The 19,134-nt window shown below is 34.8% G+C and overlaps 1 protein-coding gene across 1 annotated transcript in view; it reads right to left on the bottom strand.

The window, feature by feature from the left end:
* The window catches only part of Ide (Insulin degrading metalloproteinase), a 599,910-nt gene that overhangs the window by 209,736 nt on the left and 371,040 nt on the right, over positions 1–19,134 (bottom strand). The window contains exon 18 of the mRNA XM_090392302.1: positions 9,899–10,043. Within this exon, the coding sequence (XP_090248428.1) occupies positions 9,899–10,043 (145 nt within the window). The remainder of the gene's footprint in view (positions 1–9,898; positions 10,044–19,134) is intronic.

The raw sequence follows: 19,134 nt of genomic DNA, 5'->3' as shown, positions 1-19,134 counted from the left end.
CAATTACTAAAAGGAAAATTACTTTCTCCAAACTACATAACAGCCTATTCTTGAAAAACAATATTTCAGAGACCATCTTTACATTTATATCTTGTGGTATTCATTCACCATTTGAAAGAAATCATTTCAGATAAATTAACTGGTCTCCAATTCTGTCTTTTTAACTTCTTACTCTCTCTCTCCTATCTAAATTATATTTCAGACCCCACAAAAAACTAACTTTTCAGCTATTGATAACTGGTTATGCTGCATCCTGGATGTTTGCACATGAGTGCACTTGCTTCAAACTGCCAGTTAAGCTTAATGTTGCTTTCCATGTATGGGAATATTTTCAGTTTGTCTATTAAAATATACAATCTTGACATCTGCTGGGAAAAATAAGTGCAGTTCTTAAGCTTCGAAAAATGTCAAATAGTCAGAATCACAATTATGAAGCCAAGTTACAAATTGCTTTAAAAATAACTTTAAATTTCATGAAATGATTTTGTTAAAATAATTTTTTTCTTTGTGGAGATGAGGACAAATGAATTTAATTACTATGCTAAATTAAATTTCTAAATATAGTATTAAAAAAATAACTGCATTACATTATTATAAATCGAGTTTATACAGAAAGCCACCATTTATCAGACCTCCAAAACAACAATTCTTCCATTAACTGACCAATGTATGTCAACCAACTTACAGTAGAGCAATATCTAATTGTCTCTCACATGTCCAACCCTTCAAATGATTGATAATAACCAGGTTTTTAACTCATATGCAATTGTTTATTATACTAGATGTATTTCCTCTACATGTTTCACTGTCTATATGATTAACAGCATCACTGAAAGTTAGTTAACATAAATAAAATAAAAAATAAAAAAAAACAGGAAAAATTAAATGTTTTCCAACAGCAGTCTAATCATGAGTATAATTAGGCATATTATGTGCATATTATCTCCATTGTTGTGTAAACTCTGTATGTGATTGCTAGCATAGGAAAGGGTTTTAATTTGACACGTTAATTAATGATTTCCAGATGTCGTGAAAGATCATTCCTTGATTTCTATTTAGTGTACCTTTTGAGCGAATGACTTTGGAGTTGAACAATCAGTCAAAGTAATTCTCGTCTAACTACGGCATGGAGGATGTGCTACAAGTTCACTTTTTTTCTTACATTTGTCTTCAACATTGCCTAGATGTTCTTTGTTGAGATTTCAAAACTTCTCCCAGTCTAACCTACATATATCTTCCCACAAGAGCATGAAATCTGGTATACACCCAGATGTTTATAAAATGGAAATTGTCTTTGGGGGAGTGTAGAATGCTTCATAAGGTGTTGACTGATTTGAATGGTATTCTGACATTGACTGCCTTTAATATTTCGGTTATTTTTCTTGATGCATTACCAACTTATAGAACAGAAAAACAGTCAAAATATTAAAGGCAGTCAAAATCAGAACAGCATTCAAACCAGGCAACATCTTACGAAGCATTCTATGCTACTCTAAATATAGACTGCGAGAAATTTTGAAATCTGCAACAAAGAATATGTAAGAAATGTTGAAAACAAACGAAAGAAAAAGCAGACTCATAGTGTACATCCTCAAATAATATCACACAGTAAATTGGCAAGCATCCTCCATTCTATACTTACAAGAGAATTACTTTGACAGGTGTTCAAGGAATCCTACGAAGTTATTTGGTCAAACAGCATACTAAATAAAAATCAAGGAATGATCTTTCATGACATCTGGAAATCATTAATTAACATGTGTAAAATTAAAGACCTTTCCTATTCTAGCAATTACATACAGTTTACACAACAATGGGGCGACTTAATTAGACTATCATTCCAGTCTTTTCAACTATAAATACTGACTGATGTTGGAAAACATAATTTTTCCCATGTTTAATTAAGTAACCTCCTGATGATACTGTTAATCATATAGACATCAAAACATGTAGAGGAAATACATTTAGTATAAATAAACAATTGCAAATGAATTAAAAACCTGGTTAATCAAGAAATTCTACTCATAGTGAATTGCAAAACCAACCCTTGAATTATCACAATGGATAAACAGTAGATTACCGTATCTCAGCCTCTTTAAATTTTTTAATTTAAAAAAAAAAAATGTTGCTTAGAATACAGTGAATCCTGATAATTTATTAAAACATAAAATGCAATATATTTGAATGAAATTCAGAGAGTAGTGGTTAAGCTATTGGAAAAGTTAACTAAGAACAAAATTCAAAAATAACAGATTTCAGAATATAAGTGACAGCACTGTTTTATGAAGAGTAAGTCTTACGTTATAATTTATACACCATCTACAATTTCACACTGGAACTAAATAAAGGAAATGATTACAACATAATATCTTCTGGACTTTCCGAAGAGATCTGACAGAATATTGCAGATTCCTAATAAAAAAAAAAAAAGTGGAGCAGATGTGGATGAAGCTGGTGACACAGATATGATGATGACCTGACTGACAAAATTTAAAAGAAATATAGGGTTGGAACATGATCAGGGTAAGGAAAGAGATCAATGATGTAAGAGGCCTTTATATTTAGACAGTTGTTTTGTTTAGGCAGTAATGATATCAGGGGTATGATTTTTGTTTTGCTAATACTGCAAAAGTGGTGAAGTCAACAGCACTTAAAGTGATGTGAAGATCCTGCAGGATGATTTAAAAATATGATATTGTGGACAAAGAATAAGGAGAGTCAGTTCAATGTGGTAAAGCAAAGGGTTGTACTTTCAGATGAAAAGATTTGAGACTGTATTGTAACAAGTGAATTGGACTGCAAGATATTTATGAGGTCACGGATTTGGGAGTGGGGTACTTAAGGGTAAAAACTGTATAATTAGAAGGAGACGTCCATGTAGAAGGAATGTTGAGAAACCTACCAAGGATTTTGACCTAATATTCAATACACATCTTCTCATGATGCACCCTGCTAAGTATCTACCTGGATACTGAACAAAAGTGAATGGGCTGGCATTTGGGATTTAGCTGACCAAATTGCATTCTTATTGGCTTAAATCACAATGCAAAATGATAGTACAATGTGAGAGAATTTCATGCCAGCTGGGATGTCACCCAGTTAAATAACCCCCCCCCCCGTTATTTTTGTTAGGGGAACCAGGGCAAACAGCACAAAGTTAGATACTGGAACAAATCAATGGAAAAAATTTTGTTTTCTTTGTTTCATAACTGAAACAAAGAAGACAAAAACAGGTGAGAATTTTCCAAGCTACAAATACAAAATATTATATTCAGGCAATAACAATCAGGCAAAAGAGGAATTAGCTATAGTATTCAAAAATATAATGATAATTTTCTTGAATGGCAGGCGATATCAAGTAGAGTGATGCGAACAAATATCAGAATGGAGAACTGAACAATGAGCCTTATTTGTGCATGGTTCCATAAAAGGTCCTACCAAAGAAAAAATATGCAGGAATTTTTTTGAGGGATTAGAGTGGGCAGCTGGGGCAACAAAAAAGGAAAAGTTCATCTTCACTGATGATCAGAGTAGGAAATGATTACCAGACATATAGAAATGTTTTTAAAAAATTTGGAGAAAAGTGCAAAGCTAATAATAATGGTAAATACCTGCTGGATTTCTGTTCAGAACATGGATTAGTTATTACTAATATGTTCCAACATAAAAATGTGCACAAATTCACATGGAGAGAAGATGTTTAATTTGATTTAAAAGTTTATTTTATTTTTATGGCACAAAGATATCAAAGGTCATACTGCACCAGGACAAAAGTCACAGAAGTACATATGGTAACTGGTTAGTAGGACAACTGCAACCATCAGTGGGGCTCGTGGCTTGAAATCGTAGGGGTGCTGCAACTTTCAAAATATACATACACATTGTAAGTACAGTGTACACGTGTTTGGATAAAATATCAAAACTATTGTACAAATTTTTTAAAAAATCCAACATGAAAAAATATTGTTTATTATCGATAAAATTATACACTTTAGTATAATTCAAAATTACTTAAAAATAAAATCCATTCCTTTAATTGTAATTAAAGGAATGGATTTATAATTCTTGGAGATTACAATTAAATCCTTTAAATGTAATGTCCAAATTCTGACCAAATGCCCATTCCTCAACTTCTCGTGGTGCACCCTGTTGGGTATCTACTTGGATACTGAACGAACGAGGATAGGCTGGCAATTTGGGATTTAGCCGACCAAATTGTATTCTTATTGGTTAAACCAAAATAAAAAATGATGGTACGACATAACAAAATTTTATGCTGGTTGGGGCATCGCCCAGTTAAACAATGCCCCCGTTGTTTTCACCAGGGAACCAGGGCAAACAGCGAAAAGTCAGCTACTGGAACAAATCTGAAAGCACACCCCAACTCAACATCACCAGAGTTAAAGATCGGTACTATCAACATAAGAAGCTTGAATGGCAAAGAAATGGAGCTAGCTAAGGAATTAGATAAGTACCAGATCGACATAATAGGGGTGACTGAAACAAAAAAGTCTAAAACTGGTGAGATCTTTCTGAGCAATAAATACAAAATGTTATATTCAGGCAATGACAATCAAGGAAAAGAAGGAGTAGCCATAGTATTCAACACAAAATACGAGGCTAATCTTCTTGAATGGCAGTCAGTGTCAAATAGAGTAATGTGGGCAAATATGAGAATGGGGAACTAGACAATGAGACTTATTTGTGAGTATGGTCCCACAGAAGGTTCTACTAAGGTAGAAGTGGAGGAATTTTTTGACGCTTTAGAAAAAGCAACTGACACAATGAAAAAGGAAAAGTCGGTCCTTATTGGGGATCTAAATAGCAGAGTAGGAAATGATTGTGAGACATACAAAAATATTTTGGGAAAATTTGGAGAAAAGTGCAAAGCTAATAATAATGGAAAATATCTGTTGGATTTCTGCTGAGGACATGGACTGGTTATTACTAACACAATGTTCCAACATAAAAATGTGCACAAATTCACATGGAGAGAAGAGGCAAGGAATAAGAAAAGTCTCATTGACTATGTTATTGTTGATAGTGATGTTTTCTCCCTGGTGCAGGACACCAGAGTGTACAGAGGATTTTGAAATTGGAAGTGATCACTATTTAGTCTTGAGCAGGATAAAATTGAATTTCATATTGAAAAAGAATAACATGTAAGAAAGTTTTAAAGCGAATAAAAGTTGAGCAGCTCTCAGATGTGAACTGCAGACTAAAATACACAAAGATTATTGAAGAAAAAATGAAAGCGTTTGAGAACAGGAATCAAACCTTGGAGATTCAGTGGCAATCTCCGAAAAAAACATTGATTGATTCTGCCAGAGAGGCATGTGGAAAGGTTGTCTGCAAGGATAAAAAAAAATCAGAACTCCCTGGTGGACACAGGAAGTTAAAAAGGCAGTGAAGAAAAAGAAGAAAGCATATCAAAAGTTCCTGGCAAATAAGTCAGCTTGTGCTCTTAGAGAATACAGAGACAAATGTAAGAAAACTAAACACTGTGTAAAACTTGCTAAACAAAAGTCATGGGAAGATTTTGGTAAGAACATAGAAAATAAATATCAAGAAGGTGGCAAGATATTCTGGAGGTTGTCGAAAAAGCTCACAAATAGAGGAAAGAGTGCTGTAAAAGGAGTTAGAGATGATAAAGGTGACATGAAAACAGGAAAAAAGGATATCCTTGAAGTATGGAGTAATTACTTTGAAAAACTGCTAAATGAAACAGGCAGTGATGACAGCACAGTGGTAAAAAACACTGACCAGGCATGCAGTCAGGAATACATATCCATACTTGAAGTAGAAAAAGCCATCAAAGGCTTGAAATGTGGAAAGGCAGCAGGAGTAGATGATATTCGACCAGAAATGCTGAAGTATGGTGGAATAAGAGTCTTACAGTGGCTGCACTGCATAGTTCAGAAAGCCTGGACAGGGGGACAAATTCCCAATGATTGGAGTAGAGCTCTCATAGTACCCATATATAAAAAGGGAAATAAAACTGAATGTGAGAATTAGTAGGGAAATACAGAGGTATTTCCCTACTGAATGTTCCTGGCAAGATCTATGCAAGTATACTTAATAAACGGCTGAGAATAATTGTGGAAGAAAAGCTTGGTGAAGAACAAGCTGGATTCAGGCCAAATAGAGGCTGTCAGGATCAGATCTTCACTTTATGACAAATAGTCGAGAAAGCATGGGAATATAACAGAGATCTGTATTTAAGTTTTATCGATTTGGAAAAGGCATATGACAGGGTGCCAAGAGAGAAGCAATTCAATACGCTACAGTTATATGGTGTCAATGGGGCATTATATCAAGAAATACTTAGTCTTTATTTGAATTGTAAGTCAGCAGTTACAATTGAAGGAAGTACAGGAAGATGGTTTAATGTTAAATCTGGTGTGAGACAAGGACATACATTATCCGCTCTGTTATTCATTATCTATATCGATCACATTACAAAGGAAAGTGGTATTAAACATGATATAAAAATTGGAGATGTTAATGTCAGCTCTTTGCTTTATGTGGATGATGTTATACTTCTAAATAAATCCGCTACAAGTCTGCAGGATTCTCTGACTAAACTGAATAGCTGTTGTAATAGATATGGTACGAAGGTCAGCAATAAAAAAACAAAGACAATGAAAATAGGCAGAATCACTGAAAATGTCAACTGTGTTGTGAATGGAGAACCTGTGGAACAAGTGAAACATTTCAGCTACTTAGGCACGATTTTTACTGAAGATGGTAAATTAAATATAGAAATAGACAACAGAATCAGCAAAGCTGGTATGGTAGGAAGTCAATTGAATAAATTCATATGGAATAAGAGAGAAATTAGTCGGAACACTAAATTAGCTGTATACAAGACAGTGTTCAAACCAGTTTTAACTTATGAATCTGAGAGCTGGGTCAGAAGTAAAACACTTGACCAAAAACTAGAGACCGCTGATATGAGAGTCCTGAGAAAGATTATAGGCGTGAACAGATGACATCAATGGCAATATCATATTAAAAACGAGGATATTAGGAAAGAATTTGACATTGTCAACATCCAGGAATGTGTCAGCCGAGCTAATCTCAGGTGGTATGGTTACTTCAACAGAATGGGCAAAAAAAGATTAGCAAAACAAGTGTTCTCTGCCAGGGTGGCAACAAAACGATCTAGAGGAAGACCAAGATATAGGTGGATTGATATGGTACAAAGTGCCTTAGACAATAGAAATATAAGATCTGATAATGTTGGAGTCTTAACAAGTAACCGACTGATTTGGAGGAAAATTATAGATAGGAAGTTAGTAATGATGTAATTTTTTTCATGTAGTACTATCATATCCTGTACACCCCTTAGGGTACATGGCAGGAATTTGATGATGATGATGATGATGATGATGAAATATTTAAAGAGACTGAGTAAACATGTTAAGCACTACAAACACTCTACTACCGGCGCAAATTGCATATAAACAACAGTGGAACTGCGCGATGGACAGTGCCGCATTACCGTAATAGCTTGCATCTCACTATGATGTGCACATGCTTGTGCGCATAGCAATATGACACTGTGGTAAACACTGTGCTGCTAGCATCCTTCACCCTCCTAAGTACTACAAGATGGATTTTTATTATTTTTCATACAAAATAAGAGAATTGTATAGGATTATTGATGATAAAATTAAATATTACAAGCAAATATATTAATAAATAAATAAATTAATAAATCTATTTATATATCGATAAAAATTGGGGGTGCTGTAGTTCTGCAGTGCCAATGCACAAGCCACCCCTGGCAACCATCCATGCATATGGTGGGATTTGAACCCGCAGCCTCTTGGCTGGAGAGCGGGCGGATACACTAACCACTCGGCCAACCAGGCTGGCTGGAGAGAATATGCAAGAAATAAGCAAATTTTCAATGACTATGTTATAGCTGATAGTGATACTTTCCTACTGGTTCAGGACAGAAGAGTATACAGAGGATTCAAAATAGGAAGTGATCACTAACTAATTTTAAACAGGCTAAAATTAATTTCATATTGAAAAGAAGAGTGCATACAAAAGTTTAAAAATGAATCAAGGTTGAGCAGCTTTCAGAGGATTTCAGATGAAAGAGTTTAAAAACAAGAACCAAGAATGGCAAACCCTGAAGAAAACATTGATTGATTCAGCAAAAGAGTCATATGGTGAGGTTATAAGGATAGAAAAAGCAGAATTTCCAGGCAAGTAAGTCTGCTTGCCTGGAAATTTTGCTTGCCTTGTCTGCTCTTAGAGAATATAGAAAAAAATGTAAGAAAGTGAAGCATTGTATAAAACTAGCTAAACAAAAGTAATGGGAAGACTTTGGTAAGAACGTAGAAAATCAATATCAGGAAGGTGACAAAATATTCTGGAAGCTAATGAAAAATTCTTGATGTCATAATAGAAGAAGGGCAGTCCACTTAATTGATGAGTTTTCACTAGACTCACTCTAACCACTTTCTTATAAACATTTTTAAATAATGAAACCTGTGGTGCAATCATAATTAAAAGAAACACATGTATTAACCACAGTGAAAATTATTTAATTGTAAATATTTCATCCTAAGTATCTTCGGACATCATCAGTACAGTAGTTTTAAACAATAATAGGAATAACATACAGTTAGGATGCATCATTACAATAGAATCTCATTAAACGTGCATAATGTGCTACAGAAGTAAAAAAAAAAAAAAAAAAAAAAAAAAAAATATATATATATATATATATATATATATATATTTTACACAATTCTATATGACAATTTCCCATACTTTAGGAATAGTAAGAATTGTTAATTGTTACCTTCTCCTAAGGACAAACTCTCACCTTTGATGTTGCCTGGCGTTTATGAGATTCCATGCTCATGCAAATTATCTTACTTTGGACAGACAGGTAGGTCTGTTCAGAAACGCATCTCGAAACATCAAGACCACATTCGTCTTTTTAAACTACAGAAATCTGGCCTCTCTCAACACGGAATTGAAAATCCAAACCATAGGATCCATTGGGAAAAGTAAACTTTTACATAGATCTTCATATAAACATGAACGTTTGTACAAAGAAAGTTCTGAAGCCCTACTACACAGACCAAACTTAAACCGCAACAACGTTCTTACTATTCCTAAAGTATGGGAAATTGTCATACAGAACTGTGTCAAATTTTTTTTTTTTTTTTTTTTTTTTTTTTTTTTACTTCTGTAGTACGTTATGCACGTTTAATGAGATTCTATTGTAATCATGCGCCCTAACTGTATGTTATTCCTATTATTGTTTAAAACTACTGTACTGATGATGTCCTAACATAAAAAATATTTACAATTAAATAATTTTCACTGTGGTTAATACGTGCGTTTCTTTTAATTCTTATAAACAATCTGTTTTCTTTCAGATATAGGCATTTTCATGGATGTTGCTCACTAAAATGGCTGCTAACCATTCTCTAAGCATATAAAACACACATAACGGATGGTCAACACCAATAATCAAACTTAGCAAACAAACATCTTATTCTTCTCTGCATTTCTCTATACTTATATTCTTCTGGTACAGCCTTCCTCATGCTGCTTACCAAAACAGCAACAACCATTCATCACCATCGGGTTCCTTTTTTTTTTCTTCTTAATAACTATTCAACATGTGGCAGTCCTGTGTTATAGATTTTGAGCACTCAAAGTGAGATATGAGGATGGCTGACTGACAGACTTCTAAAGAAATATAGATGTTGGTAGCTGATGTTTTGTTTGGACTGAAATGACACAATGTATAGTGTAGATATAACAATACATTCTATTTATACAATGATTAACTGATGTTACAGTTTTAATAATTAGCAACTTCAGCAAAGAATTTTGCAATTGCAGTTTAATAATATATACTTACAAACATCCCATATTTAGAGTTGCTGAGAGAATAATAAAGCCCAGCAAGTTCAGCTGCATATGCATATTCAGTAAGGGCATCTTTAAACAGTTGTACAAACATATAAGTCATATTGCAGTGATAAGGATCTAAATAAGCAAGGGGGCTACAATAAAAAAAAAATCTAATTATAAATAAAAATATCACTCATAAAAACAACTTTAGAAAACAATATGTAGTGTGCGTGTCTGTAAATATGTCTGTAAATATACACAAAAATATGTATATATATATATATTTCTTTATATATGGACAGAAATGATATAATGTATAGTGTAGATATAACAATACATTCTATTTATACAATGATTAACTGATGCAAATGTATATATATTTCGTATATCAGTGTTCGAGTTAAAATCTTACAATAGATATGTCTGTAATATAAAAATTTTCAAGAGCTAATAAATTACCATTTTGTTTATTTTTAAATGAATAATTATGAATAATTGTGAATATTAAATTAAAATAATATATAATGAATGTTTTTATGTATAATATACAAAATAGATACTAGAATAAAATATTAAATCAGCACAAAATACAAAAATAAAATATGATTCTTTAAAGATGCTTGTGACATTAGGATTATAAAATATATACACGCTTACACAAGAATACTATTTAATTTGCCAAATATTTCAGTCTGAATATTACAATGGCTACATAGGAATAGTTTTAAAAAACAAGGTGGAATATGAACAATTGATCATTCACAAATAGAACGAGCTGCATGATGTCATATCACTAAGTATTAAAAGAGTAAAAATTTTTTTTATCAGGGTCATGATTAAATTAAAGATATTAATTCAGAAATTCATGTAATAATCTTAAATAACATTAGACTAATAGAGAAAAAAAATAATAACGTGTTATGCTGATCCTGATTAAATTTTCCCAAATTTTTGATACAGATATACAGTCATTACGATTCAAGTTAGGACGTTGAAGTAAGGCCTCCACACTTTCTTTAAATAAACGTTCAAATTTATAGCGACATCTGTGTAGGAGGCGAGTCTTGGACCAAAGGATGCTGTGGCTTGTTTCTATTCCGTGCTGAGCTAATCCAGATTTCTCGGATTTGTTGTGTTGAATGGATGATTGATGCTCTTGAATTCTTTTTTCTATAGAGCATCCAGTTTCCAAAGTAGGAAAGATTACAGTTACACGGAACTTGATACACACCAGGTAGAGACATAGTTGAGTGTTTATCTTTAGAATAAGAAAAATGGGTGGATAATTTGTTAATAGGTGTATAAGTGGCTGTTAAATCATATTTCTTCAGAATTCTTGAAATTGGTTCTGAAATCCCAGAAATATAAGGAATTGGAACGCGACGTATTGAATCTTTGCTGTTTTGTGTTGGATTGTAAGAATCAAAAAGATGTTGTGTACTTTTTTCGGAGAAGCCATTTAGTTTCATGTGATGTTTGATAGTCGAAAGTTCTTTCTGTAATAAATGAGAAGTTGAACAATTAGTTTTGGCTCTTCGGATTAAACATTTTATGATTCCTGTTTTTTGACAAGGATGATGGGCAGATTCTTTGAGAATATAACGACCTGTGAAAGATGTATTCTGTAAACTGTTGTTGTAAGAATATCTGAAGGTGAACGGATGAGGAGGACGTCTAAAAATAACTTGTTGTTTTTTTCAATCTCCATGATAAACTTAATACGAGGATGTAAGGAATTGATATGCCTTAAAAAGAAAGGTAAGGAGTCTCTGTTATGAGGCCATACAGCAAAGATGTCGTCTATATATCTAACCCAAAAGGATGGTTGAGGGAATATAGATGAGAACAGGACTTCTTCTAGATATTCCAAATAAAAGTTGGCTAGAGCAGGAGAGAGTGGACTTCCCATGGCTGTTCCTTCCACTTAGTTATAAAATTGTTTTGACATAAGAAATATCCAGAGTGCATTATGAAATCAAATAACTTTATAATGTCTTGTGGGAAGATGTCAGCAAGTAATTCTAAAGTCTCTTTGAGAGGTACATTCATGTATAAAGATTCTATACCAAAGCTAACCATAAGATCTCTAGGTTGTAATGCGATATTTTTCAATTTATTTAAGAAATCCGAAGAGTTTTTCAAAAAAGAGCGTTAGTTGCCTATGTGTGATTTCAATAATTTAGCTAGATATTTAGCTATGCGATAAGTAGGAGAATCAATACAATCCAAATGATTATGGATTGTATTGATTTGAAGAGTTTTTCAAAAAAGAGCGTTAGTTGCCTATGTGTGATTTCAATAATTTAGCTAGATATTTAGCTATGCGTTAAGTAGGAGAATCAATACAATCCATATGATTATGGATTGTATTGATTACATCCACTTTCAATGAATTGAAAGTGGATGTGCAGAATCAGGGAAAACTAGCTTTTTTGAGGAGGAGGAGGAGGAGGGGGGGGGGAGCAGACATCAGTGTGGCAGTTGAGTGTAAGAATGTGCATAATATGCCTAAGTTAGTACCACTGGTAAAAAAACCAGAATTGGATAGTTAGTATAAAGAGCGTGAGGATAAGATAACGGCATGCCTAAGGGGCTTTTGCACTTTATGTATACTAATGCCAGAAGCATTTGGAACAAACAGGAGAAACTTTTGGTATTGATTAGTTAATCCTGGCCAAAAGATTATTGCCATTAGTGAGACATGGCTAACAGAGGAATATGATATAGTTAGTGGGATAGCATGTGAAGAGTATAGTATGTTCAGGGAGGATAAAGAGAAAAGAATGGAGGGAGGAATGTTATTGATGATAGCCAATGAACTGCAACCAAAGAGAGTAGGAGTTCAACTGCAGGCCAGTGAAAATAGCATATTTGAGGCCATCTAGTGTGAGACAGAGAGCTGCAAAACAAATTATACAGTTGGACCAGGGGATGAAAAGGATAATGGAGGGATAGTATGCATCAGCAAATAAGCTCAACAAGTGCAGATCAGTAATTATTATGGGGATATCAACTATGGGCATGTAGACTAGAAGGAGGAGAGGACACATGGGAGGAAGGAAATGGAATTCATGTAGTTACTAAGGAATAATTACCTGAGACAGCATGTGATGGAATATACTAAGGGTATGAGAGTGCTAGATCTAGTAATTGCATCTGAGAATTTGTTGAGTCAAGCCATATGATCTCTATACCTGGGAGGTAGCTAAATGTGTGGAATTTTCAGTTAAGAGTACATATATGTGGAATCACAGGGTTGGTAAGTATGACAAGCTTAGGAGATTGCTTGAATCAGTGTCATGGCATATGAAACTGCAAGGGCTGGATGTTAATGGTGCATGAGAAGTGGTAAACGAGTGTGTGAGGGAAATAAATGGCTGACAATACCTAGAGTAAGGAGAGTAAATCATGTAGAAGTTAAATGGATAAATATCATCATTATGCTGGAGCTACAAAACAAGAAAAATTTCTGGAGGATATTCAAGGAGAAAGTTGCCCAGCAGACACATGAGCAGTACAAAGCACAGGACAGAAAGGTTACCAGGAAAGGAAAGAGCAGACTATGAAATTAGCAATAGTTCTTTTTGATATGTTGCAAGTAAAAGGAAGAATGTTTATGGCAGAATGACTTTAATGAATGCTGATGGTAGGGAGGTAAGTAGGTAAGTGAATCAGGCAAAATAGCAGAATTACTAAGTGAACACTTTGCAAGAGTATATTATCCAGGTGGGGATATTGCAGTAACGAAATAGGCAAAGACTTATATGGGAACTGAGGTAAATGAAATGGAGGTGCATAGCATATTACAGAACTCTGATGTGAATACAGCTATGGGATTAGATGGTATAAAAGCTCAAGTTTTACATGAAGGTTTTACATAGCTAGGGAATTGTTAGTGCCTTTGACCACATTGTTTAATCTAAATCTCGGCTCTAGGTTAGTCCCAAGGGGGTTAAAAGAGGAGAATATAGTTCTATTGCATAAAGGAGGCTAGAAGACTGATGCAGCAAATTACTGACAGATCAGCATATCAGGAGTTGTTGTCAAGGTATTGGAAAAGTTGGTCAAGAGCAAAATACAGGAAATGAGATACTGTATGGCGGCAACATAGTTTCGTGAAGGGGTAGGTCATGCCTCAGTAACTTGCTCATGTTTTATAATACAGTGACAGCTGAGTTGGATAAAGTAATGGTTAAGAGTAATACTGCTGGATTTTGCAAAAGCCTTTGACAGGATACCACATTGAATTCTAATCCATAAACTGCAGTACATGGGGATGGATAAAAAGTTAGTGAAGTGGATTAAAGAGTGGTTGATAAAGAGATATTACTGAATAATTTACTCGGGAGTAGACTTCAGAAGAAGGCCTGTGACTAGTGGTATGCCACAGGGCTCTGTTCTTGGGCCACTACTATTAAATTTGTACATTAATGATATAGGAAAGGATCTGAGAGGAATTGTCCAGTTATTTGATGATAATGCAAAGTTGGGTAGAGCAACAGTTAATATAGATGATGTAAAAATTTTGCATGGTGATTTGGATAAATTGGCTGACTGGGCAAAGGAGAATGGACATCAGTTTAATACTGCAACATGTAAGGTTATGCATGTTGGGGTGAGAAGATTACCAGCTGTATACTACATTGGTAGAAATGTACTCCAGGAAATTGACGAAGCCAGAGACTTGGGAGTGTTAGTGGATAGGGAGTTAAAGTTCAGATGGCACATAGCAAAAGTGGCTATAGCAGCTCAGCAGATTACTTAGTTACTGAAGAGTACTTGGACGAGCTGAGACAAGCAGGTTATTATTCCTCTTTATCAAGCCTTGATAAGATCCCATTTTGACTACTGCATGCAGATCTGATCATCTGGATATGTTTGTGATAAGGAGCGTGGAGAAGGTCCAGAAGTGAGTGACCAAGATGGCAGCAAGTTTATGGAATGTGAACCCTATGAGAACAGGTTGAGATCTGTGGGTTAAAGAAACTGGTTGATAGGTGGAAAAGGGTGATATGATTGAGACACAAATTACCAAGGGGTTTTTACAAGATTAATTCAGAGGAAATTTTTTAGAACAGGGCCATACCATAACACTGCCAACTTCTGAATTTCACAGTTGAGATTACACACTCTGGAAGAGACATTCACTTGGCACCACCACACTCATATGCACCCATTTGCTCTGTAGTGAGTACAGAATGATTTTGAAAATTATATTAACTTAAAATATCACTCACTTAAAATGTCCTACTAATGTAATTCACACTGTCTTAAAATACATATTTCAAAACCTACTAGCTTCAAAAATAGTCTCACCCATATTTATTTCTGCAAAACTCACTACACTTCCATATATCTTATATATCATATTCCATATATAAGGGAGATACTGCATTGCATCATAGGGTAGGGAGTGATAAGAGAATGAGAAGTAATCCCAGGAAAATGTATATAGGTAAATATGAGTAAGGAAGTGAAAAGGAGATTTTATTTTTTGCATGTTAAGTGGTCAATGAGTGTGTGTGATGAAAAAGTGTAATGATCAATGTCTTGAAGATTAGTTTATATCACATATTGTGGTCTGTGACAGTTGGGCCTCCTGCAATTATTTTCAGCACTCATAATAAAAAAAAAATATTCTTTAGTTGTTAATGAAGGTCGTTAACCATTCATGAAGACATATCTTTTTTAAAATATTCAACAAGTAATGTTCAGAGAAAGTATAATTATTCTGTGTGTGTGTGTGTGTGTGAAAGAGAGAGAGCAGGGGGGGGGTATAAATGTTCTCCTACCACAAAACATTCATGTCATGGCCTTTTTGTTTTTTTACTGCAAATCTAGAATTTTATTTCTGAAGGTTTGAACCAAACAGATTCCAGGTCTGGGTGGCATCCTCAAAATGTTCTGGTTTGTGCTTCTATGGCAAATGTTTTTGCCGCCTTTTCACTCTCTCCTATTCCACTGATACTTATATATCCTATAACTTAAAAAGTAATTCAAATATTAAACCTATCTCAAGAAGTATAACTTGTTTATATTTTATAATAGGGACATTCTTTTTTTTTTTTGGGAACATCGCTATGACAGGACCATTAGCTTGTTCCATTACCACACATAAATATTACGATATTTTGAACAGTTTTATCATTCAGCAACAGTCTGGACAAGACTGTTCTTATGCAAGAAGAAGCACCTCCCCACATTGCACAACTGGTACAATTACAAGTCGTGCAATGTGGTGCAAGATACTAGTACAACAGCTTCTATGATATTACTTCATAGAAGAAAGTGTGACTGTTCGCTTCTTTCCAATTGCATGTTTGCCTTGTTTCCGTGATATTACTCTATGTGATTTTTGGTTGTGGGTTACCTGAAGGCTAACATCTATCATGGCAGTGTCTTGAACTTGGCAGCCTTCAAGGACAACATGTCACAGGCTGTGACAGATATTCATTCAATCATTTTACGTCTTGCTGTTGAGAAAGCATGAATTCAGCGTGGCCACTGAACCAGGTTGTCTTTCGCATGGGTGAACTCAATGTGCTCGAGTTGAGCAACACGCTTGTGACAATACCATAATTACTGTGCTAAATAAAACTGATAGTAAATGTTTTATTGTTGTATTATAAGCGTAATATATAAAAGTAATCTTTCATTTTAGTTTAGTCTTTGTTATTCATTTGTCTGTCCATATAAACATTTACATTGTTTACCTATCAGTGACTTTTCTAACTAAAGTTTTTTAATTTTTATTATTTTTTTCATAGAATCCTTCTTTCCATGTCTTGTTAGTCTTGCTACCAAATGTGGTGACATTGCGGTTGTTAGATCGAGCTACATATGGGAAGTTTAATTATAGCCACCGTGCATATATATATATGTATGAGGAAATATTTTCTCAGGTGAACTACATTTTAAATCCACTAAGAAGCAAACTAACATGTGGCAATTCTGAGTCAACTGTTCATGTAAAAGTTTCCCATATTGAACCAAATTTTGATATCCTGTGCAAAGAAAGTAAAGAAACCAAGAAAGTAATTGAAATTGTGTTTAAAATAATATTACTGCTTGATTTTTTACACACACTTTTTTTTATAAGTGGTTACATATATTTATCATTATTTATATTTTCTTTGCTTTATTTATACACTTTTGTGATAATATATATTGTTATATAATTTGCAAAAGAAAAGAGTGAGAGAGTTAGAATGATTAGTCTTTTGCCACGGCATGACAGTGAAATGTTTAAAAGGAGGGCCATAATTGCGAATGACTTTATGCGTGGGTTATGTATGACGAGTGGTGTGGAATTTGTGGATGTGTGGAGTGAGTTTGATGGGCGAAAAGGATCTATATAAGATGGATGGCTTGCATTTGAATGGTTATGGTGTAAGAAGACTTGAGAAAGTGTTGCTGAATGTAGTGGATGTGCAAATTCAGGGAAACTAGATTTGTTAAGGGGGGGAGAGTAGATATACAGTCCTTAGGGAGGCAGTTGAATGTAAGAATGAATATAATATGCTAGAGCAAATAAGGACAACAAACCAGAGTGGGATAGTTAATATAAGGCATCAAGGTAGGGTTGGGGCTAATGGGTGTCTTAAATTCATGTACACTAATACCAGGAGTATTAGGAACAAGAAGGAAGAGTTTTTGGCCATGGTTGGCACTTCCAGACCACAGGTTATGGGTATTAGTGAAACATGGCTGACTGTAGATGATATAACTAGTGGGATTGAATGTGATGGGTATAGTGTGTTCAGGAATGACAGAGAGAATAAAATGGGGGGAGGAGTATTATTGATGATAGCTGATGAGCTACAGCCAAGGAGAATAGAAGTTGAATTGCAGGATAGAGAAAAGAGCACATTTGAGGCCATTTGGTGTGAGATTGTGGCTAGCAGAACTAAATATACAATTGGGTGCTGCTATACACCAGGTGATGGAAAAGATGGTGGTGACAGTATGCACAAGCAAATAGAAGAAATGAGTGGAAGGAGGGTGATTATTATGGGAGATTTCAACTATGGTCGCATTGATTGGAGTGAGGAGAGGACACACGGGAGGAAGGAATTGGATTTTATGCGGTTATTAAGGGATAACTATCTGCGACAATGTAATGGAAAATACTAGGGGTCAGAGAGTGCTTGACCTAGTAATTACATCTGAGGATTTGGCTGTAACAAATATGACCACATTGCCACCAATCGGTGAGAGTGATCATAGGGTCTTGACTTGGGAGGTGGCTAAAGGTGTAGAATTTTCAATTAAGACAGGGTACATGTGGAATTATCGGGCTGGAAAGTATGACAAGCTTAGGAGTTTGATTGGCTCAGTGCCATGGCACGTACAACTCCAAGGACTAGAAGTTGATAGTGCATGGGAGGTAGTTAAGAAGTGCTTGCATGAAGCAATGGCTGACTGTATACCTAGAGTCCGAATAATAAATCAAGTAGGGGTTAAATGGATGAATAACACCATTAAGCTTGAGCTGCAAAAAAAGAAACAACTATGGAGGGAATTTAAGGAGAAAGGTGACTGGCAGGCACATGAACGGTATAAAGCGCAGGCCAGAAGGGTGACGAGTGTGGTAAGAAAAGCAAAAAAGGATTACGAAAGAACATTGGCCATGCAGGCTAAAGAGAATCCTAAACAGTTTTTTAGATATGTAGCAAGTAAAAGGAAAAACGTACATTGCAGAATGATTTTAAAGAATGCCGATGGTAGGGAGGTAACTGAATCAGTTGAGATAGCTGAGTTACTGAATGAGCACTTTGCAAGAATATATCATCCAGGTGGTGACATTGCAGAAACGAATAAACCAGTAGATTATACGGGAATTGTGGTGAATGAAGTGGAGGTGAGTAGTCTATTGCATAACCTCAATGTCAATACATCTGCGGGATTGGATGGTATACCAGCTTGTGTAGTACGAGAAGCAGCTAAAGAATTGTCAGTACCCTTGACCATTTTGTTTAATTTGAGTCTCGGGTCTGGGTTAGTCCTGAGCGGGTGGAAGGAGGGGAAAATAGTTCCACTGCATAAAGGTGGTTCCAAGACTGCTGTTGTAAATTACCGACCGATTAGCATATCAGGAATCATTGTCAAGGTCTTAGAGAAATTAGCCAAGAAAAGAATACAGGATTGGATAGATGAAAATGGAATATTGTATGGGGGACAACATGGTTTTGTGAAGGGTAGATCATGCCTCAGTAACTTGCTCACGTTTTATAACACAGTGAT

Source organism: Typopeltis vanoorti, chromosome 5 (genome assembly GCF_054136105.1).
Source record: "Typopeltis vanoorti isolate ZY-2024b chromosome 5, IOZ_Tvanoo_1.0, whole genome shotgun sequence".
In the NCBI taxonomy this organism is placed as follows: Eukaryota; Metazoa; Arthropoda; class Arachnida; order Uropygi; family Thelyphonidae; genus Typopeltis; species Typopeltis vanoorti.
Note: the sequence above shows the minus strand (reverse complement) of the source record. Positions and strands in the feature narration are given on the sequence as shown.